The 27,801-nt window shown below is 48.1% G+C and overlaps 2 protein-coding genes across 5 annotated transcripts; one reads left to right on the top strand and one right to left on the bottom strand.

The window, feature by feature from the left end:
• Nucleotides 1–1,372: 1,372 nt before the first annotated feature.
• ARPC4 (actin related protein 2/3 complex subunit 4) lies at nt 1,373–19,440 on the bottom strand. The gene is given in 7 exon segments (NM_001206535.1): nt 1,373–3,070; nt 5,704–5,874; nt 7,231–7,326; nt 9,009–9,120; nt 10,885–11,003; nt 14,865–14,929; nt 19,433–19,440. Coding segments are annotated over 6 exon segments (507 nt in total). The 5' UTR covers nt 14,868–14,929; nt 19,433–19,440; the 3' UTR covers nt 1,373–3,064.
• On the top strand, nt 15,239–27,744 carry TADA3 (transcriptional adaptor 3). Of its 4 annotated transcripts, none has more exons than XM_021068275.2 (10): nt 15,239–15,377; nt 15,723–15,780; nt 16,475–16,707; nt 19,396–19,646; nt 19,765–19,870; nt 21,104–21,245; nt 21,341–21,444; nt 22,616–22,725; nt 24,481–24,666; nt 27,173–27,744. In XM_021068275.2, exons 3-10 carry the CDS (start codon nt 16,501–16,503, stop codon nt 27,363–27,365), a joined length of 1,299 nt encoding a protein of 432 aa, XP_020923934.1. In that variant the 5' UTR covers nt 15,239–15,377; nt 15,723–15,780; nt 16,475–16,500; the 3' UTR covers nt 27,366–27,744.
• Nucleotides 27,745–27,801: the final 57 nt, after the last annotated feature.

Genomic DNA, 27,801 nt, shown 5'->3' with positions numbered 1-27,801 from the left:
GCATACTTTGGATAAGGTGCTCAAGGTTGTCTTTTCTAAAGAGATGCCATTTAGCTGAGGCCTACTGAATGCAAAGGTAGCAAGGAGTAGGCCAGGGGAGGTACAGCATTCCAAGGAGAGAAAAGTCTCAGCAACAGCACTGAAGAAGGTAAAAACCTTTCTGGGGAACCAAAAGGAAGCCAGTAGCCTGGTGACAGGGGATCAAATCTTCAGGGCCTGGCAGATGGGGTTAGGGTAAGGTCCTTATAGGGTAGATTTAAAAGCCAGGGCAGTCAAGTGCATAATGCACCCCCTTACCCCCACAAATAACTTGGAAATAGGAAAAAAAAAAATCATCATTTGAGTCACCTGCAGAAAAAAATAGAAGTCATGCAACAGCCCTCAAGACAAAACTGTAAGAAATCTTTTTGGAGATACTAGGAAAGTGTTACCCTCAAATCTCACAGGTGAGATAAATATGGCACTAAGACGTTAAATCATTTGCCTTAAATCACACGGCAGAGGCAGCACTGGACCCCAGGTCCAACTCCAAAGCTCCACACTTAAACAGTATTAAACACAAGTCCACATTGTCACTCAGAACTGTTGTCTATTGGTCATGTAAATACCAAATGGACAGTTTGAGAGGGCAACTCTAGCAGCATCTAAGAATCCAGCTTTGTTTGGTCACTGTACATCTGCTCATACAGCAAAGATGGGCCATCTGCTTAGCTGTCCAGCCAACATCTACCACTGAGATCACCCTTTCCAAACCTTTGGCTGGTGACTGGGCTTTCCAAAAGGCATGTCCTCAGGAGAGGGTTAGCTGATTGGCAACCATCCAGTCAGTACTCATCAACTGGTAGATTTGGTTTTATGGGCTCTAAACCTTGGGAGATAGACCTGTGACAAATCAGAGTTCTGGCTCACACAGGCAGTGCTGTCCAGTGAGGGTGGAGTGAGCCACTGCCAAATTCTAGTGGACATCCAGCTTCACTGTGAGCTCCTTTACATTCGCTGGAAACTAGGAAATAGCCATGTGCCTGAGGCAATGTCATAAAGGGGATAATAGCTTTCAAGCTGCCCCCACCCACAGCCCCTCCTCCTTTTAACATCACCTTGTCCTGTTCCAAGAGACCTTTTGGCCTAAAGCAAGAAACTTTTGAAAGCTCAGCTCAAAAGCCAACCCTCTGAACCTCTCCCCAACTTCCTTTTCCATAAATACACCCTTTCTTGGCACCCAAAGGCTTACATTAGTGATTATGAAACACTTCAGTGCAGCTATTTACACACCCAGCCTTTGTATTGTCCCCTCCCAAGACAGGGATAATGTCACCCCCCCCCCCCAATGCCTAGCGCAATGGAAGTTACCAAACAGCTTGAATACTGGGCTGGTGGAAAGATCAGTTGTTTATTCAGTACCTATATGGCAGGTACTATGTTAAATTTACATTATCTCCATTTTAGAGATTAAAAAACTGAGACAATATAAATAACCTGCTTAAATTCAGCAGCAAGAATCAGGACTCAAACATAGTGTTTTGGTTTTGGAGTTTTTTTCTTTTACTTGAAGATGTCACTAAGATTTAGTGCTGTCTACTAGAACTTGCTACGATAAGGGAAATGTTCTATCTACTGGGTCACAGGGGAGGCATTACCCACCAGTAGCTATGGAACACTAGTGGGACTGAGGAATTGAATTTCAAACTTTTTGGGGGGGGTCTTTTCTAGGGCTGCACCTGTGCCATATGGAGGTTCCCAGGCCAGGGGTCTAATTGGAGCTGAGCCACCAGCCTATGCCAGAGCCACAGCAACGTGGGATCTGAGCCTCATCTGAAACCTACACCACAGCTCATGGCAATGACGGATCCTTAACCCACTGAGTGAGGCCAGGGATCGAACCCGCAACCTCATGGTTCCTAGTCAGATTCATTAACCACTGAGCCACAGCAGGAACTCCAAATGAGCTCATCTCTTATGTGAAAAGAACCAAAGCTCTACACAAGCAGAGAGCGTAGTTTCAGCAACAGGAGGAGCCTGGACTGCAATACAGGTCTCTTGGGTTAGGGCCCTTGGCAAGGTTAATGTCAAGGGCCAATCAGACAGCTGTGGTGGGGACCCCGAATGCCAGCCACATGGTTTTGTAGAAGAGCGAGTCCTACCAGCTCTCCTTTCACATATACACACAGAGCACAGACCTCATGCAGCCCCAGAGGGGCAAGAAGAGACTTTAATTAGGGGAGGGAGGATCCACCAGAATAAGAAAAGGTACAGTGAGCGAGGGAGCAGAGGAGCCACAGCAGGCGGAGGGCCCAGCTGGAAGCCCCAGAGAACTCACCTCTCTACCTCTAGCACAGGCACTGCACTGACAGACAAGGCAAAACAGCAGCCCCTCTCAGCTGGGAGGGCAAGAAGCGGCCCCTGTGGCCAGAGGTTGCCTAGCTTCCAGGCCCTAGCTCCTAGGCATGGCTGGTGGCCACCAGTGCAGCCCTTGGCCCCAACCAGTGCTGGATGGCCATCTTCAGGCAGAGCTCAGGAAGCTGGCAGAGGGCCCCCACCGCTTCTACTGGATCCACAGAATAAGAGGATGAGGGAGAGGAAGTGGAGTCTGAAACCTCCCTCCCTCCCCACCTGGGGTGGCTCTGGCGAGGAACAGTAGTCGCCTTCTGGCTCCAGGCCCGCCCAGACCCACAGCGACCAATAAGGTACAATCACTGGGACCAGTCACAGCCACTGGAGGTGGAGGTTGTTTGTTTAAAAAAAAAAAAAAAAAAAAAGACAAAAGGTTACAGTCTCCTACAAGCACAGAGTTTAAGTTTCAAGACTTAAAAAAAAAAAAAACCTGTCCCAGCCCAGGGGACAGAACATCAGAAGCCAGCCTGACCAGGCACACATGGCCTTGGGGCAGGTCCACTGCTTTGTTGCCCAGCTAGCAAGCATACCACCCCCCTCCCGCATCTAACGCCCACCCCAACCCAGCTCCCCTCCACTGCTGCTGCCACCGCCGCTCTGGGGAGTAACTCCAGGACGCCTTCGCAGACACAGGGAGCTTGAGGGGGAAGGCCACAAAATCCAGCCAGATGGTTTAGAACTGTCAAGAGAATAAAGAGGAGGTGAATGGTGGTTATTATTGTATCCTGGCAGGTCTGCTGTGGGTAGGTGGGCGAGCTGCCATTGTGCTCAGATCTCTGCAGGGTGGGAGGGAGTTGGGTCCCAGGAGACTCTGTGGGCACACCCTCATTCAGCCAGCATTCAGCAGTGACCTTTGAGGCAGTGGCCCTAAAACCTAGCACTAGACAAGGCAGAAAAATTAAGGGTGACATGGGCTTTTTCCACAGCTCCCCTTGGCTATGCCATGGAGACTGCCAAAAAGCCCTGTCACGGTGCCTTGCTTGGAGAACTGAGGTAGTCTTCTAGAGCTGGAGGGCTCACATGCATTTGAGGATGTAAGTCAAGGGCAGAGGGACCCAGGATCTGGTACTCTGTGTCAAGCTCTGGGTGGTCCTCCAAGCAGGACAAGACTTTGAAATGTTTTCTGCCCTCAAGTATCCCCCACAGTGCCTAGACCAGCCCTGGACATTTTACAGACCAGAGGCTATGGCCCAAAAATGAGCGCTATTTGGCCCACAGTGTTCAAAAGACTATCAAGCAGGAGTTCCTGTCGTGGCTCAGCAGAGATGAATCCGACTAGGAACCATGAGGTTGCTGGTTCAATCCCTGGCCTTGCTCACTCAGTCAGTGGGTTAAGGATCCAGCATTGCTGTGGGCTGTGGTGTAGGTCGCAGACGTGGCTGGGATCTGGCGTTGCTGTGGCTGTGGTATAGGCTGGCAGGTATAGTTTTGATTAGACCCCTACCCTGGGAACCTCCATATGCCACAGGCGCAAAAAAAGAGTATCAATCCATGTCCAACCTTGAAAACAGAGAAGTCACTGCATACAGATCCAGATTTTGAAATTCTTTTGATGAAGTCACAAAGGGCTGGAGCTGTGTGCTGGTGATTCTGTTTGGGTGAGGCATATGCTCAGCAGGTCCCCACAGGGTTCTCCTCACTCATGTGTATTACCAATTCGACCCTTTCATGATCAGAGGTTGTCAACCCTGACAGATGCCATGGCACTAGCTTAGATCTGAAAACATAACTCCAAGTCCTTCCCTTACTGCCTGAGGCACCTTGGACATGCAACTTAACTTCTAGAGCCAGTTTATTTCTCTGTGAAATAAGGGTAACACCTGATCCAAAGATGTTTTAGGTATTAAATGAAATGTGCGAAAGTGCCTTTTTACCTGTGTTACTATAAAAATGTAATTATCATGGAGTTCCTGTTGTGGCAGAGCGGAAACGAATCAGACTAGGAACCATGAGGTTTCAGGTTCAATCCCTGGGCCTCACTCTGTGGGTTAGGGATCTGGTGTTGCAATGAGCTGTGGTGTAGTCACAGACACAGTTCAGATCTGATGTTGTTGTGGCTGTGGTGTAGGCCGGCAGCTGTAGTTCCGATTGGACCCCTAGCCTGGGAACCTCCATATGCTGCAAGTGCAACCCTAAAAAAAAAAAAAAATTATCATAACTAAATGACTGGTGAATGAATGAGCCTAAAATATACTGGGACAAAACTTATTTTCTTCGGTTGAATTTAAAGCCTTCCTAATGTCTGATCATATAACCTTAGTGCTACAATATATGGAATGCTTCCTATATACCAGGCGCTATGTTTTATGTACATATTTCCTCATTTAATGTTCAACCACACTGAAAGCTACACATGAAGAGTCTCATTTCAGAGTCAAGGAAACTTGAGGCTTAGCTGGAAGGTTCTATAACATGCCCAAGGCAACAGTGGAGCTGGGCTCTCAGGGAGGTAGTCTGCCTCCACAAGCGTGACCTGAACAAGCATGCTCCCCTAGGTGCACAGTACAGTGACTCTGCACACTGGCTGCCCTCGGTATAATTAAAGCCCAGGGGAAGCGGGTGTTATTTCCATTTTTAGGAATCCGAGCTCCTTCTGGGCTGGATCTGTATGCACTGGTAGGAGTAAACACTAATTCTACCATCTAGGGATCACAGTCAACTCTGAATGGAACATGTCAACAAACCAAAGGCTGTCTGGAAAAAGAAGAAAAAAAAAAGAAGCAGGCATGTCATGAATGTCTAAACAAGAACAACTGTGTCATCAGTTCATCAACGTAAACAACCCTTCCTCCTCAGAGGGCTGTAGTCCTTTCCACCAGGAAGGCCAAACAATTAAAAAGGGATCTGGAGAATGTGAGCCATGAAAATGATGGAAAACAGGTTGAAGAAATCATGACGTTAAGCCTGAGAAACAGACACTAGATGCAAACTAATCAAGTCTGTTTGAGAAGTGGAATTACACTATGATTAACTGTCCTAAATTCCTAAAAATTCACATGTGGATTTAACTTGCTTCACTCAGGGTTTGAACTAGATGCAAGGAAGGACTCTTTACATTTTGAGATGTAAGGAGTCCCATGAGCAACTAAATCAGGCATTCCCCCAGACTCCTAGATGTGAAGAACACCCAGCAGCTCTCCATGATGAACCTCGGGCCCTCCCGCCCCCAAGGCACCTGCTGCACCAGAGATCCTAGAGGTCTCAGGAAATATTACCAAAGTTGGCACTACTTTCCCACTAGCTGCTAAGTTGTCAGCACAACCCACTGGTCTTTCTACTCCTGGAAGGAAAGCAGGAAGGCCCCTCACTTACATTCTTGAGGAACTCCTCGGCCACTATGCGCGCACGCGCGTTGACCGATAGCTTCATCTCACTGATCTCCTTGTCGATCTCCTCCATGAAGTGGATCACAAAGTCCACTAACTTGTGTTTATACATCTGCTCTGTGTGGAAGTTGGTGATCAGAAAGCTGATGTCATACCCCTAGTGAAGGAAGACAGTGGGAGGAGGGAGAGAAGAAACAGGAGAGAATCACTATCCTGAGGGCACTTAGCCGGCCATGCCCTATACATCCACTCACCCACATGCTTCTAAGGGCCTGTGACCTCCCTGAAAGCTACATGCCCTTCAGTCAGCAGCCCACCTGCTCTGTTGGGGTGTATATCTTGGATCCAAGAAAACAACAGATGGATCAACTGAACCCAGTTGACATCTCTGGAAGACTATTTGTGGCACAAACAGCTGCATTCGGAATGAAGCAAGGGAGAGGGAAGGAACCTACAGTCTCATTATGGAAGAATCTCATCAAACACAGGAACATTTAGCTCAGGGAGAAGAATGGGATTGAGGTCTTTATTGGACAGGCTGTGTGGAAATTCAATTTTATTTATTCTGGGTGGCCCCAGAGGTTAGATCTAGAGATCTTTAGCTCAGGATGAGGACAAACTTGGCCAACACGTCCAGTGTGTCTGATGATGGTATCTGCTGCTATGCATGGTAGTTGGTCAGTCACTGGGGATTTTTAAGTCGATCTGGCAGGGAGTCTGTGGAGAGGACTCAAGTACAAAGTCAGGCAACAATGAAGTTCCCGTCGTGGCGCAGTGGTTAACGAATCCGACTAGGAACCATGAGGTTGCAGGTTCAATACCTGGCCTTGCTCAGTGGGTTAAGGATCTGGCATTGCCGTGATCCCTCGTTGCTGTTGCTCTGGCATAGGCCAGTGGCTACAGTTCCAATTAGACCCCTAGCCTGGGAATCTCCATGTGCGGGCCCTAGAAAAGGCAAAAAGACAAAACAAACAAAAACAAACAAACAAACAAAAAAAGTCAGCAAGAATGGACTCAATGTCAACTGTGGCCTTGACAGACTATGTTGGTGGTTGCCTTTTTACCCATTTATTTTTACGGCCACACCTTCAACATATGGAAGATCCCCCGCCAGGGATTAAATCTGAGCTGCAGCTACAACCTATGCCACAGCTGTGGAAACACCGGATCCTCTGACCCACTGCACTGGGCTGGGGACTGAACCTGCATGGTGACGCTTTAGATTTCTGATTCATCGTGCCATTTCTGCTGCTAGATTACAGGCTTTGGGAAAGTGAACGATGGGATTCATCTTTTTCGCCTCTTGCATGGCTGAAGTAGACCCAACTCCTTCTAGGCTGATCCCCCCTATTTGCAATCCAGCTGAAATGAAAGCCAACTGTCAACTCAGGTCACAGATGCCCTAGAGCTGGTGGTGCAGCAATCCCAGATTTGGAAACAATTCCGGGCCGGTGACAGTGGACTCAGTAGTAGAACTCTAGGTGTGAGGAACACATGGATCACACAGTCTCACCTCCACTGGTTTCCTTCGAAGGATAAAGAAGTTCTCTGCTCGCATCATCATGAAGCGCATGAACTTGTGGCATAAAATCTTCTCGATCTCATCAGCCTGCGGAAGGTGAAGGAGAAATGTGTTTCCTTCAAGTTGATACCCTAAGCCAAGAGAAATCAGCAGGCTGGTCTTTTGACCCTATTTCCCTCAGGTTCACGGGAGGCAGTGGCCTTGGGTATTGGTAACAGTCACTGCCTGAACTTTGAATTGTGGGGTAACCGGTTTCCAACTGAGAGGAGGGTCTACTACGTTAGAGCCTCCCAACTTAGTGGGGCATTATCATCACTTTCAGCCATTCCAGAAAGGTCATTCTGGCAAGCCCAAATCTTTTATCTGCTTCTTCCAGAGTTCACATCCACACTGAAAGATGCCCCTTCCTTTTTCAATTCACTAATGCTGCATTTTCCAAAGTCTGTGATACCTACTATGGTTTTAGAGATAACCATGGGTGGTTTCCACTTTGGGAACAATTAATATCAAACAACGCCCCAAGTTTCTCCCTGTTGAACTCTCAATATCTCTGCCCCGCCCCCCCCCTTTGGTCCCTGCCACAGCATGCAGAAGTTTCCAGGCCAGAAATTGAACCCAAGCCATAGCAGTGACAATGCTAAATCCCAACTACTAGGCCACCAGGAACTCAACATTTCTGAAAGAAGAATTCTGCAGCAGGGTGCTGGCATGCCTTAACAGCCCCCAACACTTGTTAACCTCCCCTTTTAACAAAGAAAGCTGGCCCACAGTTAGAGCTTTCTATAAGCCAAAGGGCCTAGTCTGAATTTAGTAATTTTGTTTTGTTTTCAATGTACTTATTTTCTAGAGTTGTCCTTAATTTGACAAATGTTTTCCCACCTATGGAATGAAGTTTCTTTTCAAACAAATGTAAATGCAAGAAAACTAAGTCAATTTAAAAAAATCTAGGAGTTTTCCTGGTGGCGCAGCAGATTAAGGACCCGGTATTGTCACTTCTATGACTCCAGCCACTGCTGTGGCACAGGTTTGATCCCTGGCCCCGGAACATCCACATGCCATGGCCAAAAAGGAGGAGAAAAAAGTAACAAAATCTTTAATAAAAGTATTCTGGTAGTTCATAAACATGGTAGAAATGATGAGGGTTGGAGTTCCCATTGTGGCGCAGTGGTTAACGAATCCAACTAGGAACCATGAAGTTGTGGGTTCGATCCCTGGCCTGGCTCAGTGGGTTAAGGATCAGGCATTGCTGTGAGCTGTGGTGCAGGTTGCAGAGGCAGCTCAGATCCCATGTTTCTGCGGCTCTGGCGTAGGCTAGTGGCTATGGCTCCGATTAGACCTCTAGCCTGGGAACCTCCATATGCTGCGGGAACAGCCATAGAAAAGGCAAAAAGACAAAAAAATTTTAAAAAAGGAAAAAATTATACTTCGTTTTTTATCCTAAATCCACTTTTGGTGTTTATGGCTATCAAATTGATCCTGGTACTATTTATTTTTCTGAACCAGACTTATTTTTTATTCCTCAGGAAGAGTTCTATGACCTGACACCAAACTGGTCCACAGCCTTGGCTGCCACATCTCCTGCTCCCTAATCCAGAGCAAGGCCCAGAAGATGTGGCCACCCTCTCTTTATTCTACTGACCTGATGAGGTTGGCAAATAATTTCCAGGAAATAGCATCTGGGTTTCTTTGCACCCTGAATCTGGCATGCTGACCTCTCAGATGGGGGTCCCTGGCCTCCTGGGGAAGCAGGGGATGTATGGTGAGCGCACCTGTTTCACAGCAATGCTGACCCGGACAGAGTTGATAGAGCCTTCGATCAGAACCTTTTCCTTCTCATTCCTGCTGATGGTCACAGGTTGTAGCAGGAGCTCTTTGCTACTCCTGGAAACACAAAGTCACAGAGGCCTCTGAAGTATAAAAGAACCAAATGGGCAGGGAGACCCCGCGGTCCTAGAATCACCATCTGGGACCACAGAGTCCAAGGAGTAGGAGACTCACAAGCAGGGGTTCTCCAAGGTGGGGGCCAGCAAGCTTGTTCTCCAGCAAAAAGAGCACAGGCTCTGAAATCAGGGCAAAAAGGTTTTTATATCCATCCTCTGTTACCATCCTTGGCCAAGTTACCGTGTTGGAATCTCAATTTCCTCGTCTGTAAAAATGACTTTGATTTGGAGTTCCCGTCGTGGCGCAGTGGTTAACGAATCTGACTAGGAACCATGAGGTTGCAGGTTTGGTCCCTGCCCTTGCTCAGTGGGTTAACGATCTGGCGTTGCCGTGAGCTGTGGTGTAGGTTGCAGACGCGGCTCAGATCCTGCGTTGCTGTGGCTCTGGCGTAGGCTGGTGGCTACGGCTCCGATTAGACCCCTAGCCTGGGAACCTCCATATGCCGTGGGAGCGGCCCAAGAAATAGGAAAAAGACAGAAAAAAAAAGACTTTGATTCCTATTTCACTGCTGAGGACTGAGAGAGATCAAAAAGGGTCAAGTGTCTAATAGTGTGCCTGGCACGTCATAGGAGCTTTACAAATGACAGCTCTTCTTTTAATAACTATAGGCAATCCTATACACCATTTGGGAAATAAGGAGAGAGCTTGCCTTCAAAAAATAAGGACAAGCTGAAACTGAAGTTTAGCCTCCTTTAATGATCAATACAGAATGACTCACTTACTCAGCATTAAGACCCCTCTCAGCTCAGTTGCCATTTTGATGCCTCAGAATCCCTTGGGATTCTTAATGGTAGTTAACTGTGGTAATGGTACCTGGGAGCTTTAAAATTAGCCAATAGAGGAATTCCTATTGTGGTGCAGCAGCAATGAATCCAACTAGTAACCATGAGGTTGCGGGTTCGATCCCTCGCCTCACTTAGGGGGTTAAGGATCCAGCAATGCCATGAGTTGTGGTGTAGATCACAGATGCAGCTCGGATCCAGCATTGATGTGGCTGTGGCAAGGCCAGCAGCTATAGCTCCGATTCGACACCTAGCGTAGGAACTTCCTTATGCCATGGGTGAGGCCCTAAAAAGCAAAAATAAAGTAAAATAAAATAAAAAATCCACCAGTGGAAACTGTAATAGGCACATTCTAACATCTTATCAGTTTTCTTAAATTCAAATCATATCAACTTAAGGTAACAACACTGCTTATCTCAGTTGTTTATGTCCCAGACTATAAATTTTAAAGGGGAAAAAGAGAACAATTTACTTACAAAACATAAATTAAATAAAGTAATCCAAAGTACAGAATATTTGGAGTAGGGGAATGAGAGGGTCCAGGTTGGGGTGGGTAGAATCCTTGATCTTTAAATTAGAAAATGGAGATGGTACCTCAACTAAATTCTTAGTCTTCTCTCTTCAAACTACTAAATGATTCCATAACTCCATGGGTTATTTCCCAAATGGCCCTAGGCTGAGAAGTCACACCTTGTGTCAAGCAATCTTGGCTCGAGAGCAGCTTCTCCCCTAGGTTTTGTCCTGCCAACCCACTGACCTATTTTCTGAACTTCAAACTGGGAGCCACTGTTCATCTGGCAGCAAGACAAAATATGTGAACTGAAGTTGTCCTGACAACTCCAGGAATGGAAGGTCGTGGCACCCTGTGATACAGCCATCTCTGGATGCTGCACCCATTACCCGATCCCTTTTTCTCCCCTACCTGACTTCCACTTCTGGCTTGTTGTGTCGTTCCACGACCTGGGAGGAGAAATTCTCCAGGCAGAGGGCAGCCTGCAGTGTGGCCCGCACGGCACTCAGGTAGGGGCGGAGAGTGGCAGTCTGTCGGAAAAACCCCAAGGGAGGATCAGAATCTGTCTCACCAAACCCATTGGTCCCCTACTCTGTTCTTGTCTTGAGGGCTGCAACCGTGGCACATGGAGGTTCCCAAACTAGGGGTGGAATGGGAGCTGCAGCTGCTGGCCTACACCACGGCTCACATCGAATCCTTAACCCACTGAGCAAAGACAAGACATTGAACCTGTGTCCTCCTAGATGCTAGTCAGATTTGTTTCCGCTGAGACACGAAAGGAACTCCTGTTCCCTTACTCTGACTACACAGGAGCCAGGTAGTACTGAGGGTCACTGGCTCTCAGACACCAAGTGAACAGAACAGACTAGACCTACCAGGCCTTTCATCCTAAGTCTAGACCAGTGATTCTCAACAGAGGAGCATTTTGCCTACAAGGGGACATTTGCCAAGATATTTTTCATTTTCACAACTGGGGTAGAGTTGGGGGTTACTGACATTGAGCAGAGGTCAGGTCTATTGCTAAATATCCTACAATGCACTCGAAGAATTATTCAGCCCCAAATAGTGCTGAAGTTGAGAAACTCTGGTGAATACATACAAGTGAATAACTGTCCTCAATCTTTCTTTTGAGCCAACAAATGTGTACATCTAGGGTGTGCCAGGTACCGAGCTGGGATCATCTCTACCCTTAAACAGCTCAACTGGATCAGAGAGAGAGAGAGAGAGAGAGAGAGAGAGAGAAACAGATTAAGAGGATTTTACATTGAGAAAAAGGACATTTCCAGTAGAGGATAGAGTGTCTAGCTTCACGGGCCTATCTTCAGTTCTTTGTATTAGCCAACTTCTTTCTCACCCTAGCCCTTCGAACATGCTAAACTATATATTTGCAGGTTTTTCTCCCCCTTCTTTCCTAAATCATCTTTAGATCTTGGCTTATTCAGAGAAGGCTTCTTGCTTCCTCCAAGACTTTCTTGACTTCCCTCTTTTTTTTTTTGGTCTTTTTGGGGCCACACCCACAGTATATGGAGATTCCCAGGCTATAGTCACTGGCCTACACCACAGCCACAGCAGTGCTGCATCTGAGCCATGTCTGCGACCTACACCACAGCTGATGTCAATGCCAGATCCTTAACCCACTGAGCAAGGCCTGCATCTTCATAGATACTAGTCAGATTCATTTCCACTGAGCCACGACGGGAACTACTTGACTTCCCTCTTAACAGCATTTATTATAACTTAGAATAATACACCATTCCTCTTTCTTTATTACAGTAATTGCTCCTTCATTAGACTGTAAACTTAACAATAAACAGACCATGGTTATTCAAATCTACATACCCTGCACTTAGCTCAGTTAGTAACTAACATACACAGTGTTTTACTTAGTTTTTGTGCAACGAAGGATGAATGAGAGAAATAAATTAAGCAAGATTAGAATTACCAAAAAAGGGCATTAAGAGTTCTAGAAGTAGTAATGAGTACAACATTGCTGTGTACGGGAAGCACTTTTTATTTATCTAATTTTGTTTTTTATGGTCATACCCACAGCATATAGAAGTTCCCAGGCTAGGGGTCAAGTTGGAGCTACAGTCTCTGGCCTACACCACAGCCACAGCAACATGGGATCCGAGCTCATTCTGTAACCTACACCATGGCTCATGGCAATGCTGGATCCTTAAACCACTGAGCAAGGCCAGGGATCAATCCCACGTCCTCATGGATACTAGTCAGGTTCATTACCACCAGGCCACAATGGGAATTTCCTGGATGCATTTTATTTTTTTAATTTTTTAATTTTTTTGCCTTTTTTGCTATTTCTTTGGGCCACTTCCTGCAGCATATGGAGGTTTCCAGGCTAGGGGTCGAATCGGAGCTGTAGCCATTGGCCTACGCCCGAGCTGCATCTGCAACCTACACCACAGCTCATGGCAACGCTGGATCCTTAACCCACTGAGCAAGGCCAAGGATCGAACCCGTAAGCTCATGGTTCCTAGTTGGATTCGTTAACCACTGCGCCACGACAGGAACTCTCCTGGATGCATTTTATTTTATTTTATTTTATTTGTCTTTCTGCTATTTCTTGGGCCACTCCCGAGGCATATGGAGGTTCCCAGGCTAGGGGTTGAATTGGAGCCGTAGCCACCAGCCTACACCAGAGCCACAGCTACGTGGGGTCCGAGCCGCGTCTGCACCACACCACAGCTCAAGGCAACGCTGGATCGTTAACCCACTGAGCAAGGGCAGGGACTGAACCTGCAACCTCATGGTTCCTAGTCGGACTCCTTAACCACTGTGCCACGACGGGAACTCCTGGATGCATTTTAGATTCAATGGATAGGGCTGCAATGGTAGCCTAGAGATTCATGGGCAATCTCAAATGCCAGGCTTCTGAGTTTAGCTCTTCTCTTAAGGTGGTAAGGAACTGCTAGGGGCTTTCTGAAAAGGAAGTTACACAACTACAACTACTGCTATATATCCTACAGTGACTTTGTGGAGAATGGATTGGAGAGGGAAGTGAGAAAGAATGCAGAGAGGGTTATTCGAGGAGGCTGATGACAGCTTGGCCTGGGGCAATGGAGGACAAGCAAGACTTTATCTGTCAAAATTCATTGAGGGCAGGAGTTCTGGGTCGTGGCTCCAAGGTTAACTAACCTGACTAGCATCCACGAGGACACAGGTTCAACCCTTGGCCTCAATCAGTGGGTTAAGGATCCGGCAGTGCCATAAGCTGTGGTGTAGGTTACAGATGTGGCTTGGATCAAGCATGGCTGTGGCTGTGGCACAGGCTGGCAGCTACAGCTCCAAGTCAACCCCTAGCCTGGGAACCTCCATATGCAGTGGATGTGGCCCTAAAAAGAAAAAAAAAAAAAAAAATTCATAGAAGGCAAACCTAAAAAGGATAAATTTTATGTAGCCAGCCCTATGACACCTGCCCTTTCACGATGACGCATTCTGGTGTAATACCTCAACAAATCTGATGTTTAAGAAAAGCAAAAGGCATGGCTTCAATTAGAATATCCCAGGTTTCTAACTGAGGTTATGAAAACACAAAGCCAGAAGACAAACACAAGAGGACAAGCAAGTTTAGGGAAAGAGGAGTTACGGCCTGGAAGTCTAATTTCAAGGTGTCTTCAACACTTCCAGGTGAACCATGAAAGAGGGCTAGACCAGCAGATTTAGGAGTTACCAGAATGCAGACGGTCATGAAGACCTGTATGTTAAATAGGTAGCACCACCAGGGAGAGTGTAAAGAGGAAGCTAGTGAGTCTAAATTGCTATGAACAGCCAGTTATCAAATGAGAGGATTTCCAAGGAGGAAGGAATCAGCAGTATCAGAGCTTACATTCTATAGTAAGACTGATAGGGTTGAGTTCCGACCAGGAAGCGGTCTGGGAGGTAGAAGCACAGCTGGGGCAACATGAAGACTGGGATAAGGAAGTTCCACAGAGAACGCTCTCCCTCAGAGAACCATGGGGTCAAGAGGGCAAGAGGGGGGTGCATATTTAGTGAAGGTCTGCACTGGTTGGGGAGGTGGCCCTATTACAAGCCTCAGCGGCCCTACTAAGGGCTACGGGGCCTACTACGTGCCTCCGACGTGCTACCATACCTAGGAGCACCCACTCCCAGCTTCCTCTCTGATTCAGTATCTCCCACCTGCTTCAAAACCCAGACTATGAAGCCGAAAGGCCTGCTTCTTAGGAGGGCGTCCCCCGCTCGCTCCTTTCTCACTTCGGCCCCCGCCCCTCCCTCCTCCCAACCTCATGGTGCCCCCGCACCCCCAGCACCCCACGGCTCAGCGTCTCTCCGCTGCAAAGCCGCATCTCCCCCAAACCCAGAGCCTGAGGACAGAACAGTGGGGGTCCCTGGCCCGGGTCCCGGCTCTCTCTCACCATCGCGGGCGCTGGCTGGGCCGGAAAGCGGAAGTACGGAAGTGGCCAGCCCCGCGACGCCTGCCCTTTCGCGAGAAGCGCAGCCGCAGTCTCCGCCCGGACGTCCGGACTGTACCATCTATGTCCCGAGCGGGGGAGGGAGAAGCTAGAAACACTTGGCACTTCGGAAGTTTTCCCGCTAGGACTGCCGTGGTAGTTTTAGATTCCTGAAGTTTAAAATCACTACTCAAGCTTCTCCCGTCATCGGTGAGGCTCACGCTTGTGACTTTGGCCTTCTTGTCGTCTTTGCTGCCATCTTCCCTCACAGCCATGCAGTGGTGCAGCCCAGCCTCAGGTTGGGCACCATATTAGGACAAGGCGAGCCGGGGGAGCTCTTCGATCCTTCCGGTTCTGTGCCCCCATCCTTTCTCCGGGCCCCTCCTACCTGCAGCCCTCGGGGCTCAGCGGGACTAACTGCCAAGCGGAGAACCCGGCCGCCGAGCCCCGCCCCCAGGCGCCGGGCTGTTCCCGAGGGTACGCCCGAGGCTTATTCTCTCCACCCCACTTGCAGCGGGCTCACTCGCTGCCGGCAAACTCCCACCCTCGAAAGACCCAGGGGCTGGTCCTCGCGTCTTTCCGCCCCCGCGTGCACTGCTGGGGGCCAGCCCCTAGTCAGTTCCGGGGCGGTAGCTCTCACCGACCGGAACTCCCCGCCCCCACCCGCGGCCCGGGGGCAGTAGGAGGCGGCTAGGAGGAGGTAGAGGGGGCGGGGGCCGCGGTAGGGTGTCCGCGGTAAAGGTCTGGGACCCAGAAGGCGGGACACTGGGGCTATCCATGGGTGGGGCCAGTCATTAACCAGTCCCACTTTTTCTGTGCCAGGCACTGAACTGGGCTCTTGACGGGCATCATCTTTTAATCCTCAGATCATCCCAGGGAGGTAGGTACTATTACTATCCCCGTTTTATAGATTCAAACTTCTTATGGGGAAACAAGCTCAGGTGTCTTTTGTCCCATTTTACGGATAGAAAAACTGAGACTCGAGAGATAATTAACATGTTCAGGGCTATATAAATAGAGGCTGGTCAAGCCAGAGCTTGAATCCTGATGTATCTAGTTTAGCAGTTCACATTCTTTACTATCTGGGGCAAATAGGGAAAAGGTGGGGAGGGTGAAACTAGGAGAGGCTGGGAGGCACAAAGAACGTTAACGTAAGTATGGAATACTTGGAATTCTGGAGTTTAGCAGAACTCTGGAAGAGTGGAGCTGAAGGGAAGAGCATCAGAAGGACAGGCACAGTATAACTGTGGTTAGAGGCACAGACTTAAAACTACCTGAATTCAGATTGCGTGTTGATAAGCATGAACATGTACCCACTCTAACAGTCTCAGTTTTCTCATCCGTAAAATGGAGATCACCATGAGTCACGGGGTTATGTGAGGAATTTAATGAGAAGCCAGTAAAATGTCTGCATCTAGCTTGGTGCACAGTAGGTGCTTTACAAATAGGAACTGTGACTTCAGCCTTAGTAGGATACTGAAGCCTGGCTTTCTTCTTGAGGCTGTCTGAATAGAAGGAGCTCTTGGTCTTTTCTTGTGCCACTTGTCCCCCCATCAGTGGTCCGTTCTCTCCAGCTCCACAGGGTCCCCTATCCTGGGCCATGAGTGAGCTGAAGGACTGCCCCTTGCAGTTCCATGACTTCAAGTCTGTGGACCACCTGAAAGTCTGTCCCCGCTACACAGCAGTGTTGGCCCGCTCTGAGGATGATGGCATCGGTATTGAGGAGCTGGACACTCTGCAGCTGGAGCTTGAGACCTTGCTTTCCTCTGCCAGCCGACGCCTGCGGGTGCTCGAGGCTGAAACCCAGGTGATACCCCACAGAGGGACACCAGGGATGGACTGTGACAGGTTGTGGCATGGGTCACTGAGGTAGCTAGCCCTCTCTGCTGAGGCCTGAGGTATGGGAGCATAGTGGGGGGAAGAGAAACCCAAACTGGGCTTATGTGACGTGTAAAGTATGCAGGAGGAGTTCTGTCGTGGCTAAGTGGAAACGAAGCTGACTAGCATCTGTGAGGACGCAGGTTCAATCCCTGACCTCGCTCAGTGGGTTAAAGATCCGGTGTTGCCATGAGCTATGGTGTAGGTTGCAGACGAGGCTCAGATCTGGCATGGCTGTGGCATAGGCCAGAGGCTACAGCTCCGATTTGACCCCTAGCATGGGAACCTCCATATGCTACAGGTGTGGCCCTAAAAAAAAAAAAATCAAAGTAGGAATGTGCATGATCCTCATAAATTTCAGGATTTCTAATCCACTAAGCATCTATTGACCCCCACTCCCCACAATGTTCTGGATCCTGTGCTCATCATTAGAGAGGTAGTGAGGACAATTTGGGCCTTGAGGGAGCTTGCCAACTAAAGAGAGGAGGAGGGAGTTACCATTGAGGCTCAGTGGTAATGAACCCATGTAGTATCCATGAAGATTTGGGTTCAATCCCTGGCCTCGCTCAGTGGGTGAAGGATCTGACATTGCCATGGGCTGTAATGTAGGTCACAAACGTAGTCTGGTTCTGGCATTGCCGTAGTTGTGTCATAAGCCAGCAGCTGCAGCTCTGATTCAACCTCTAGCCTGGGAACCTCTATATGCCACAGGTGTGGCCCTAAAAAGAATGAATGAAGGGAGGAGGAGGGCACACAAGTACCAACTGATGTGCTGTTGTGGTTAGGAGTACTGAGGTAACTGGAATGAGGAGGCCTGGATTTGCATCCTGGCCCAAGCACTTGCCAGCGTTGCTGTTTGCCAGCTATGTGACTTTGCACAAGTTACCTCCTAGTTCTGAGGATCAGTTCTCCATCTGCAAAGTGGGCTGGATAATAGGACCTCCCTCAGAGCTTTTGTGAGGATTTGAAGACTTTTCACAAAGGCTCAGCACAACACCTGATACTAAGTAAGCATGTCAAATGTTATTTATTGGTATACTTCTGATGATTTCTATTTATGGCATAAGCATTCTCTGAGCCCTGTATGCCAGGTGCTATGCCAGATGCGGGGGAACAGAGATGTTTAAAATGAACCTCTGTGTCTCTAACAGCTTATAATCTTGTTGAAGAGACAGAGTACTCTGTTTTTGTTTTTTGTTTTGGGTTTTTTTTGTTGTTGTTTGGTTGGTTGGTTGGGTTTTGTTTTGTTAGGACTACGCCTATGGCATATGGAAGTTCCCAGGCCAGGGGTTGAATCAGAGCTGCAGCTACCAGCCTACACTACAGCAACGCGAGATCCAAGCCACACTTGCAACCTACACCACATGTCACGGCAATACCAGATCCCTAACCCACTGAGCAAGTCCAGGGATCGAACAGCATCCTCATGGATACTAGTCGTGTTTGTCACCCACGGAGCCACAACAGGAACTCCACAAAGTATTCTGTTTGTTCTAGTTATGATCAAACAACACGATTAGTCCTACAGTGGAGGTACAGAGTATCAGAGACTCATAGACAAAGACGATGCCATTTTAACTGGACCTCAAAAGATGAATAAAATTGGAGTTCCCATTGTGACGCAGTGGAAATGAATCTGACTAGGAACCATGAGGTTTCAGGTTCAATCCCTGGCCTCCATCAGTGGGTTGGGGATCTGGTGTTGCCGTGAGCTGTGGTGTAGGTCACAGACACGGCTTGAATCCTGTGTTGCTGTGGCTGTGGCGTCGGCTGGCAGCTGTAGCTCTGATTGGAGCCCTAGCCTGGGAACCCCCATGTGCCTCAGGTGCAGCCCTAAAAAGCAAAAAAAAAAAAAAAAAAAGAATGAAATTAACTCGTGGGAGTTCCCATCATGGTGCAGCAGAAACGAATCTGACTGGTAACCATGAGGTGCAGGTTTGATCCCTGGCCTCGCTCAGTGGGTTAAGGATCTGGTTTTGCCATGAGCTGTGGTGTAGGTTGCAGATGCAGCTCAGATCCTGCATTGCTATGGCTGTGGTATAGGGCAGCAGCTGCAGCTTCGATTTGACCCCTAACTTGAGACCCTTCATATGCCAAAGGTGTGGCCCTAAAAAGCAAAAAAAAAAAAAAAAAAAAAATTGTGGTCCCTGGGAATCCATTGAAGCTTTTTGAGTGGGCTGTGGCATAATCAGTTGTGTTTTAGCATCTAAGAAGCTGTGTAACTGATGCAGAGAAGGCTTCCCAGTTGTGGCGATATTTGAAGAGAAGGTTTGCTGGAAAGCTTGCTTTCCTATACCAAAAAATTACTCCCAGCATGTTTTCCTGAGATGTGATCTCTTTGCTTGACCTGCTAAACACTGTGTAACTGGCTTGGGTGCTACATAGGTGAGTCAGTATAGACAAGTGAATAGAATGATTAGAAGAATATGAATAAAATCCTGTGAGATGGGCACAGATAAGGAGCTGAGTTTTGCAGAATGAGTAGGAATTTGCTAGACATAAAGGGAATAAGGAGAGACTTGGAGCCTAATTGAGTTCTAGATCCCAGTTTTTCTCTGGGAGGACGAATTGCCTGTGTCTTCCCTTCTCCCTCTCAGTGACAGTGTGTGAATTTCAGATCCTCACCGACTGGCAGGATAAGAAAGGTGACCGACGATTCCTGAAGCTGGGTCGAGACCATGAGCTTGGAGCTCCCCCCAAACATGGGAAACCCAAGAAGCAGAAACTGGAAGGGAAGGCAGGACATGGGCCGGGCCCTGGCCCTGGGCGACCCAAATCCAAAAACCTTCAGCCCAAGATCCAGGAATATGAATTCACTGATGACCCTATCGACGTGCCACGTATCCCCAAGAATGACGCCCCCAACAGGTTCTGGGCCAGAGAACATAGATGGGCCTCGGGATTCGGGCATTGGAGGCTGTGGTGGGGCCCAGGGCTGAGGTTGGTGGGGGAGGGGCCCTCACTCAGGCTCTGCTTCGCCCTGCAGATTCTGGGCTTCAGTGGAGCCCTACTGTGCTGACATCACCAGTGAGGAGGTGCGCACACTGGAGGAGCTACTGAAACCCCCAGAAGATGAGGCTGAACATTACAAGGTAGCGACCCCCAAGCCTAGGTAGATGTGGAGAACAAGAGGGCTCAGAGTTGCCTCAGAATCTGAGACCCTAAGCTCTGCATCATCTTCCTTCCCCTGTGCTGCCCAGCCTCCTGTCTGCTCTGCTAACCCACCTCAACATACAGGCACTAACGTCACCTTCTCCTTTCTAGCCTATGTAAATGGTCACCATGACCTAAGGCCTCTTCCCTAGTGAGGTCTGTTTCTCTCATCACCTGCCCTTCTTTGGCTCAAGCCTTCATCAGCCTTTACCTGAACAGCCTAACACTTTCTTCCTTCTAGAGGGATTCTTTTTTTTAAATTTTTTGATGTGTAAAAGTTTACTTTTTTTATGAGGAAAATAAAAGAGGTTCCATTAAAGAAAATGTAGAAAATACAGAGAAGCATTGGAGGGGAGCTCTCTCCAATAGGTCAGCTGTCATGATCAGATGTGCTCATGACATGACCCTGCTCTCTGGCCTCTCCCTGGCTCCTGTTACCCAGAATCGAGTAGTCCAGGCATCTCAGTCCATGGTGGCACAGTCCCAGCGCCTCTCTCCTGTTTCCTTGGCCACGCCCCCTCCTCACTGCTGTGTTTATCAGCAGCACCCCCCCCCAGGGTCCTTGCTGGTCTCTGGGCCTCTGCACATGCTCTTCTCCCCTTGGCAATCTGACACCCTTCAAAACCCTGATCACACATTACTTCCACCAGAATGCCTTTGCAGATTCCCGAGCAGAAGATGCACTGCCACAGCACCTTGACTTGCCTCTGTCACTTGCCTAAATTTTTAAAGAATTTATTTGAAAAAGTTATCCATAGAAGCAGTAATAAATTCAAGCAACGCAAAAGATATTTCCCTCTCACTTCTGACCCTGAGGCCTCTAGTTCTCTCGGAGACAATAGCTGTCACCTGAGATGGTCCACATATACATACTATTCTGCACCTTATACTTGGAAATTGTTCCGTTTCGTCTTCCGTGTGTGTTGTACTTCTTTTTGTACCTGGCTTCCTTACTAGACTGTGAGTGTAGAGATTTTATCTCCTTTGTCTCTTCTCACCTGTACCATGCTCAGGCCTTGTCCCTGGGTGAGCTACTTGGGAGACAGAGAAGTGAAGGAGTAAAGAATGAACAAAGAGTCTGTTGGCCATCCCCACTTCACAGAGAGCACGCACGCCCCAGGCATGCTGGCCCGTATTCACTTCTTTGGGGCCGGGTGGGATGTCTCCCACAGATCCCGCCCCTGGGGAAGCACTACTCCCAACGCTGGGCACAGGAGGACCTGCTGGAGGAGCAGAAGGACGGGGCTCGGGCAGCAGCCATGGCTGACAAGAAGAAAGGCCTTATGGGGCCACTGACTGAACTAGACACTAAAGGTAAGCCCTTCACCTCCCTGCCTACCCCAGGCCAGGACTTGAGTTCCCAGAACTTAAGCCCACCTGTCTGTCTACCACTTCTCTGCCCACCTCAGACGTGGATGCCCTGCTGAAGAAATCTGAGGCCCAGCATGAGCAGCCAGAAGATGGGTGCCCCTTTGGTGCCCTGACACAGCGCCTCCTGCAGGCCTTGGTGGAGGTGAGCACCCCAACTCAAAAAAGGAACTGGTATCTACCTTCTGTTTCATTGTTTTACTTTTAATTTTTATTGGAGCATATTATACATTTAAAGGTACACAGCATGAGAGTACAACTTGATAAATTTTCGTAAATGAGCACCTTTATACAACTAACCTCAAGATCACAAAATTAAACATCATCAGTATTCTAGAAGCCCCTCTCATGCCCCTCCCAGTTCTTAGCCTCCCCCGCAAGGTAGCCACTGCTCCACAGTTACTTTTGCTGAGTGTTGGCTAGGGCCTATGCAAAGGACTTTCTACACATCCTCTCGTTAAAGGCAAAGACAGTGGTTAACCCCATGTTATACCTAAGAAGACTGAAGTTCAAAAAAGGGAACTGTTTGCTTGAGGACACACAGCTTATAGAAGCAAGACTCAAACCCCAGGTTTAGGCCCCCTTTCTTTATGCCCACTAGCTGCCCTTAGGCACATTTCCTCACCTCACTGAGCCTCAGTTTCCTCTCTGGCTCAAACACAGTAGTGTCTCCCTCTCCCACATAAGATGCTGGGCACATGTTTCATGTTGGTTGAGGAGGAGGGAGATCTCTGTGCCACATCATCAGACAGGGATTCCAGTTATGGTGGCTTTGCCATCTTAAACATGCACTCTGCACAAGGTCACTCCAAGTCCAACTGCCACTTCAGGCCTTCAGGAAAAGACCAAGGAGGAGTGTGTGAAGGTCATGGCCGGTTGAGGCTCTTATCTCTTCTGATCACTATGGAGAATCGCATGGCTACCCTTGATAGCAAGGGAGGCTGGGAAGTGTGGTTATCTGGGCAGCCGTAAGGCCAGCTACTGTAGAAGGGCGAGGATGGCTTTTGGACACCTGATGCATGCCTAGCAGAGCACCTCATGCATTGCAAATGCCTAACAAACCTTAGCTCTTCTCATTGCTATTGCTGTTATCATCATCTTTTATGCTCCCTTCTTTCAGATTCAATACAAAAAACAAGTGTTTTTAAAATGATCAAAGCTTTTTGGAGTCTGTTTGGGAAGGCTTTTCAGAGAGGATTGGATAGGAAAGAGAAAAGGCTATTTCTGGTCTGTGAAGACTGTCCATGTAGATTGGAGGGGAGCAGGAAGGTGATAATACTACGGCTCTTTCTCCATCCATTTCTATGCTCTTCTAGGAAAATATTATTTCCCCTATGGAGGACTCTCCTATTCCTGACATGTCTGGGAAAGAATCGGGGGCTGATGGGGCAAGCACCTCTCCCCGAAATCAGAACAAGCCCTTCAGGTGAGTGACGTCCTGTCCATACACCACAGTCTCGTCTCTGCTTCTGTTGACTTCCATCCATCTCAGCATGATGTGGTCTTCATTAATAGAGAGGCTGAGGACATTTTGATAAAGCCCAATAAAAGTCTGACATGCATGCTGGCCCAGCAGTTCTGCAAGCACAGACTTAGGACAGAGTTTTTATCATAGCACTGTTCTTACTGTAAACAACCTAAATGTCCAACTGAAGAGGAGTAATTCTACACAATGAAGTAGCTTGTAGCTACTAATCATATCAGAGAAATACAGTTAATTGACATGAAAAGATATAAACAATAGAATGATAAATGGAAAATGTCAGTTTTAGCAAGGTACAGGCAATGCAGTTCCTTTTTTTTTTTTTGGCTGCAAATGGGGCATGCAGAAGTCCTGGGGCCAGGGAGCAAACCTTCACCACACCTGCCACCTGAGCCACAGCAGTGACAGTGCCAGATCCTTAGCCCACTGCGCCACCAGAGGAACTCCAATATGATCCTATTTTTACTTCAGATAGATTTAGGAGTTCCCAGCGTGACTTAGTGGTTAATGAGCCCAACTAGTATCCATGAGGACGTGGGTTCGATTCCTGGCCTTGCTCAGTGGGTTAAGGACCCAGAGTTGCTGTGAGCTGTGGTGTAAGTCACAGACGCATCTTGGATCCTGTGTGGCTGTGGCATTGGCCAGCAGCTATAGCTTCAATTGGACCCCTAGCCTGGGAACCTCCATATGCCACAGGTATAGCCCTCAAAAGACAAAAAAAAAAAATTATTTAAATGTGTGTACCTGTGGGGGGGACCTAAAGTAATATGTAATAAACATGGGAACAGTTATGTAACAAAATTTGGAATATGTATAATATTTACATAACTATATAAATGGAGATATTTTGTAAATATAACATATTAACATATAGTAATATAATAGTAATATATGTAATACTAACAAGATAACAAAATAACACTAGTTCTTTCTGGGTTGTTGGCATTATAGTTATTTCTGTATTTTATATTACATAACGTCGATACCTGTTGCTCGTGTTTGAAACAGGACCAGGTGTGTCTGTCTGTCTCTCTCTTTTTTTTTAACAGCTGCACTTGCAGCATATGGAAGTTCCTGGGCTAGGGGTGAATCAGATCTGTGGCTATTGGTCTACACCACAGCCACAGCAATGCCAGATCTGAGCTGCCTCTGTGACCTACACCACCCCTTGCAGCAAGGCTGGATCCTTAACCCACTGAGCAAGGCCAGGTATCAAACCCACATCCTCATGGAGACTATGTCAGGTTCTTAACCTGCTGAGCCACAATGGGAACTCCTCTGTGTCTACTTTTTTTTTTTTTTTTTTTGTCTTTTTGTCTTTTTGCCATTTCTTGGGCCGCTCCCGAGGCATATGGAGGTTCCCAGGCTAGGGGTCTAATCGGAACTGTAGCTGCCAGCCTACGCCAGAGCCACAGCAACGCAGGATCCAAGCCGCGTTTGCAACCTACACCACAGCTCACAGCAACGCCAGATCGTTAACCCACTGAACAAGGGCAGGAATCGAACCCACAACCTCATGGTTCCTAGTCGGATTCGTTAACCACTGCGCCACAACGGGAACTCCCTGTGTCTACATTTTTATGTCTGGATAGATATAGAGGGGATGCCCAAGAGAAAGAAGGGTGTCCTAACCTTGGGCGTCTCTGAGGGCTTCCCCCTCCAAGCTGGCTCTTGTGCTGAGCACTGCCTTCCCTGCAGTGTGCCACATACAAAGTCCCTGGAGAGCCGCATCAAGGAGGAGCTGATTGCCCAGGGCCTACTGGAGTCTGAGGACCGCCCCGCGGAGGATTCAGAGGATGAGGTTCTTGCAGAGCTGCGCAAACGGCAGGCTGAGCTGAAGGCACTCAGTGCCCACAACCGCACCAAAAAACATGACCTGCTAAGGTGAGTGTGTACGGGATGCATGGGCCAGGGAGTGGCGAACAAGGCCTGGCCATGCTGGTCACCTTCCAGGAGCTTTACAGCAGGCTTCCCAAACTTGGCAGGGCCTCTAATCACCCGGAAGCCTTTGAAAAAAGGTGTTAATACTGGGCATCACCCCACTGGTTATGTCTCAAGCAGATTCTAATTTCATGGACTAGAGCTCAGGAACGTGTAATTTTGTTTTTTGTTTTTTGTTTTTTTTTAGGGCTGCACCTGAGGCATATGGAGGTTCCCAGGCTAGGGGTCTAATCGGCCTATACCATAGCCATAGCAATGACAGATGCAAGCAGCGTCTGTGACCTACACCACAGCCCACGGCAACACTGAATCCTTAACCCACTGAGCAAGGCCAGGGATCAAACCCACAACCTCATGGTTCCTAGTTGATTCATTCATTTCCACTGTGCCACAATGGGAACTCCTGTAATTTGTTTATTTACTTCAAACTTGTTTATTTACTTCTAATTATTGTAGTTAAAAAAAAATACAAAAGTTATCCCCTAAATTGTTTTTATTGTACAGTTCAATGGTGTTAACTATTCACATTGTTGTGTGTTTTATTTCTTTTCATGCTATTTTCTTTTCCCCTCAAAGTTTTATTGTGCAGAATTTCATACAAAACGTCTGATAGTGTCAGAGTTCTTGTCATGGTGCAGCAGAAACAAATCGACTAGGAACCATGAGGTTGCAGGTTCAATCCCTATCCTCATTCAGTGGGTTAAGGATCTGGTGTTGCCATGAGCTGTGGTGTAGGTCGCAGACACGGCTCCGATCTGATGTTGATGTGGCTGTGGTGTAGGCCGGCAGCTGCAGCTCTGATTGGGACCCCTGACCTGGGAACCTCCATATGCCATGGGTGTGACCCTAAAAAGACCAAAAAAAAAAGTCTGACAGTGTAGTATATATAGCAAACACAAATATACACCCCACCTCAATTTATCACCTGTTAACATTTTGTTGGGCATCTGTGATTATCATCAGCCCCTCACTAGGACCTGACCTGTGTTTTGAGACCAGTTCTTTCAGGAACTGGTTGTGATGTCATTCATTTTGTGTTCATTCCATCCTCTTATCCTACATTGGCCACAGCAAGGGTATAGGTACTACCAGGAGGTAGATCATGGTAGTGGTGGCCCTTTCCTGGAGAGAGAGCAGTCTCCTTGCTTCTTACAGATAGGTGCTGTGTCTACACCTCACAGAGCCCAGCAGGGCAGGGCATGCTCATTCATTTGGCAGCTCTGCCCAGCTCTTAAATATTGTGCTGGGGGCAGGGCAAAGGGCCTACAGTCCCCACGTGAGTGGTTGGTAAAGATGTACAGCATTAGAAGGAGAAGAAGTTGCTGACAAGTGGCTAGTATATTTGAGGATGAGTGTGTTTTGAGTGTCTACCATCTGCCAGGGGCTTTCTGTACACCTTCCTGTTTAATCTCTATTTGTTGTTTACTAAATGAGGAAAAAAAAGGCCCAGTGAAATGAGTGCGATGCTGAAAGTCACACAACCAGTAAACAACCAAGCTGTGAGTTGAGTCCAAGGCTGAATCCAAAGCCTCTTTCTAGTTCCCTCTCAAGGGCAAGAGGAGGAAAACAACAGATGAAAGAGGCCTGGGGGTGGGGAGCGAGGGATGGTGGGGAGCGAGGGATGGTGGGGGAGGAGTGGGAGAGAAAGAAGTAGGGATGTGCAGATACGGAAGTAATGGGCAGTGAAGGAACCAACTGGGGCTCTCAGAAGGCCAGTGGGCAGCTCTCAGCCCTGCATGGGCTCAGTGCAGGGAGTTAAGCAAGGCATCTGCCCTGGGCAGCAGCTTCCCCTTCTGAAAAATTAATAGGTCAGACAAGATAGATCTCTTTGTGACCCCCCCAGCTCCACCATCAACTGAATTTATAGATCAGATTCCAATCAGAGGGGTCAGTTTAGTATCTCACTTGCCTCCATAAACCTCATACTGCCTAGACCCTTAGGTTGCTCTGGAATTTGGATGCTGAAATAAGCAGATCATCTGCTGGCACCAGAACACTTTGTAAAGAAGGTTGTTCGGAGCCAGCCTGCCTTGATTCAGATCTATTCACTAGGTGGAGGTATTTCTTATCTTCCTTGAGCCTCAGTTTCCTCAGTGGTAATACAGGAATCTGTGATTATCATCAGCCCCTCACTAGGACCTGACCTGTGTTTTGAGACCAGTTCTTTCAGGAACTGGTTGTGATGTCATTCATTTTGTGTTCATTCCATCCTCTTATCCTACCTACCTCCCAAGTCATTATGAGGATTAATTGAGCTAATACTTTAGAAGAGCTTAAGGTAGTACCTGGCACATAGCACCATGTAAGTATGGCTCAATAACTGCTTTTGGTATGAAATGGCCCACAGGAGTGTCATCCCTGGGTGGTGGGTAGGCTCAGTCTGGAAGAGAGAGGAACCCTACTCTGGGGGGCGCTTCCCATGACACCTAGCTGGCTGGTCCCCACGTAGGCTGGCAAAAGAGGAGGTGAGCCGGCAGGAACTGAGACAGCGAGTCCGCATGGCAGACAATGAGGTCATGGATGCCTTCCGTAAGATCATGGCTGCCAGGCAGAAGAAGCGGACTCCCACCAAGAAGGAGAAGGATCAGGCCTGGAAGACTCTGAAGGAGCGTGAAAGCATCCTGAAGCTGCTAGATGGGTAGCCATCACCCCTGCCTCAGGCTGCCTCCCCATGGCCTGGGCAAGGGGACACCCACTTCCTTCTTTGGGCTGCCAGAAGCCTCAGCCTGTGGCTGCCTGTCTGATGTCAAATGGCAACAGTCTCTAGAGGCTGGGGCCCTTTTCTGAGATCTTTCGACTTAGCTCTGTCCAGCCAGGTCACAGGAACCCTCCTGGGCTAGCCTGGGGCCCAGTCTCTGCTTGGACCCCAAGATCTAGGGGCTTCATTTCTGGGCCTTCCTCATCCCCCTCTTCACCATCCTCCACTCCCCCACCTTTCTTACCCTCAAGGACTTCTCCCTTGTGGTTTTGTAAAAGTGCAAACTTAAGAATAAAGTGACTGCTGTGGTTTTTTAAAAAGCATCCAGAGTCTTTGAGTGTCTGTTGTTGTGGGGTAGAAAGGAACTGTTATGGGTTGCA

Source organism: Sus scrofa, chromosome 13 (genome assembly GCF_054392235.1).
Source record: "Sus scrofa isolate SSC_HxYL_T2T_F1_AM1 chromosome 13, Sscrofa_HxYL_maternal_Yorkshire_Landrace_v2.0, whole genome shotgun sequence".
NCBI lineage: Eukaryota > Metazoa > Chordata > Mammalia > Artiodactyla > Suidae > Sus > Sus scrofa.
Note: the sequence above shows the minus strand (reverse complement) of the source record. Positions and strands in the feature narration are given on the sequence as shown.

Bases quoted from the DNA above. Each gene is read 5' to 3' on its own strand.
- TADA3 (XM_021068275.2), top strand. From the start codon at position 16,501: ATGAGTGAGCTGAAGGACTGCCCCTTGCAGTTCCATGACTTCAAGTCT. The intron at 19,647-19,764 runs GTTCTGGGCCAG...TTCGCCCTGCAG, and splicing joins AAGAATGACGCCCCCAACAG to ATTCTGGGCTTCAGTGGAGC. The intron at 21,445-22,615 runs GTGAGCACCCCA...ATGCTCTTCTAG, and splicing joins TCCTGCAGGCCTTGGTGGAG to GAAAATATTATTTCCCCTAT.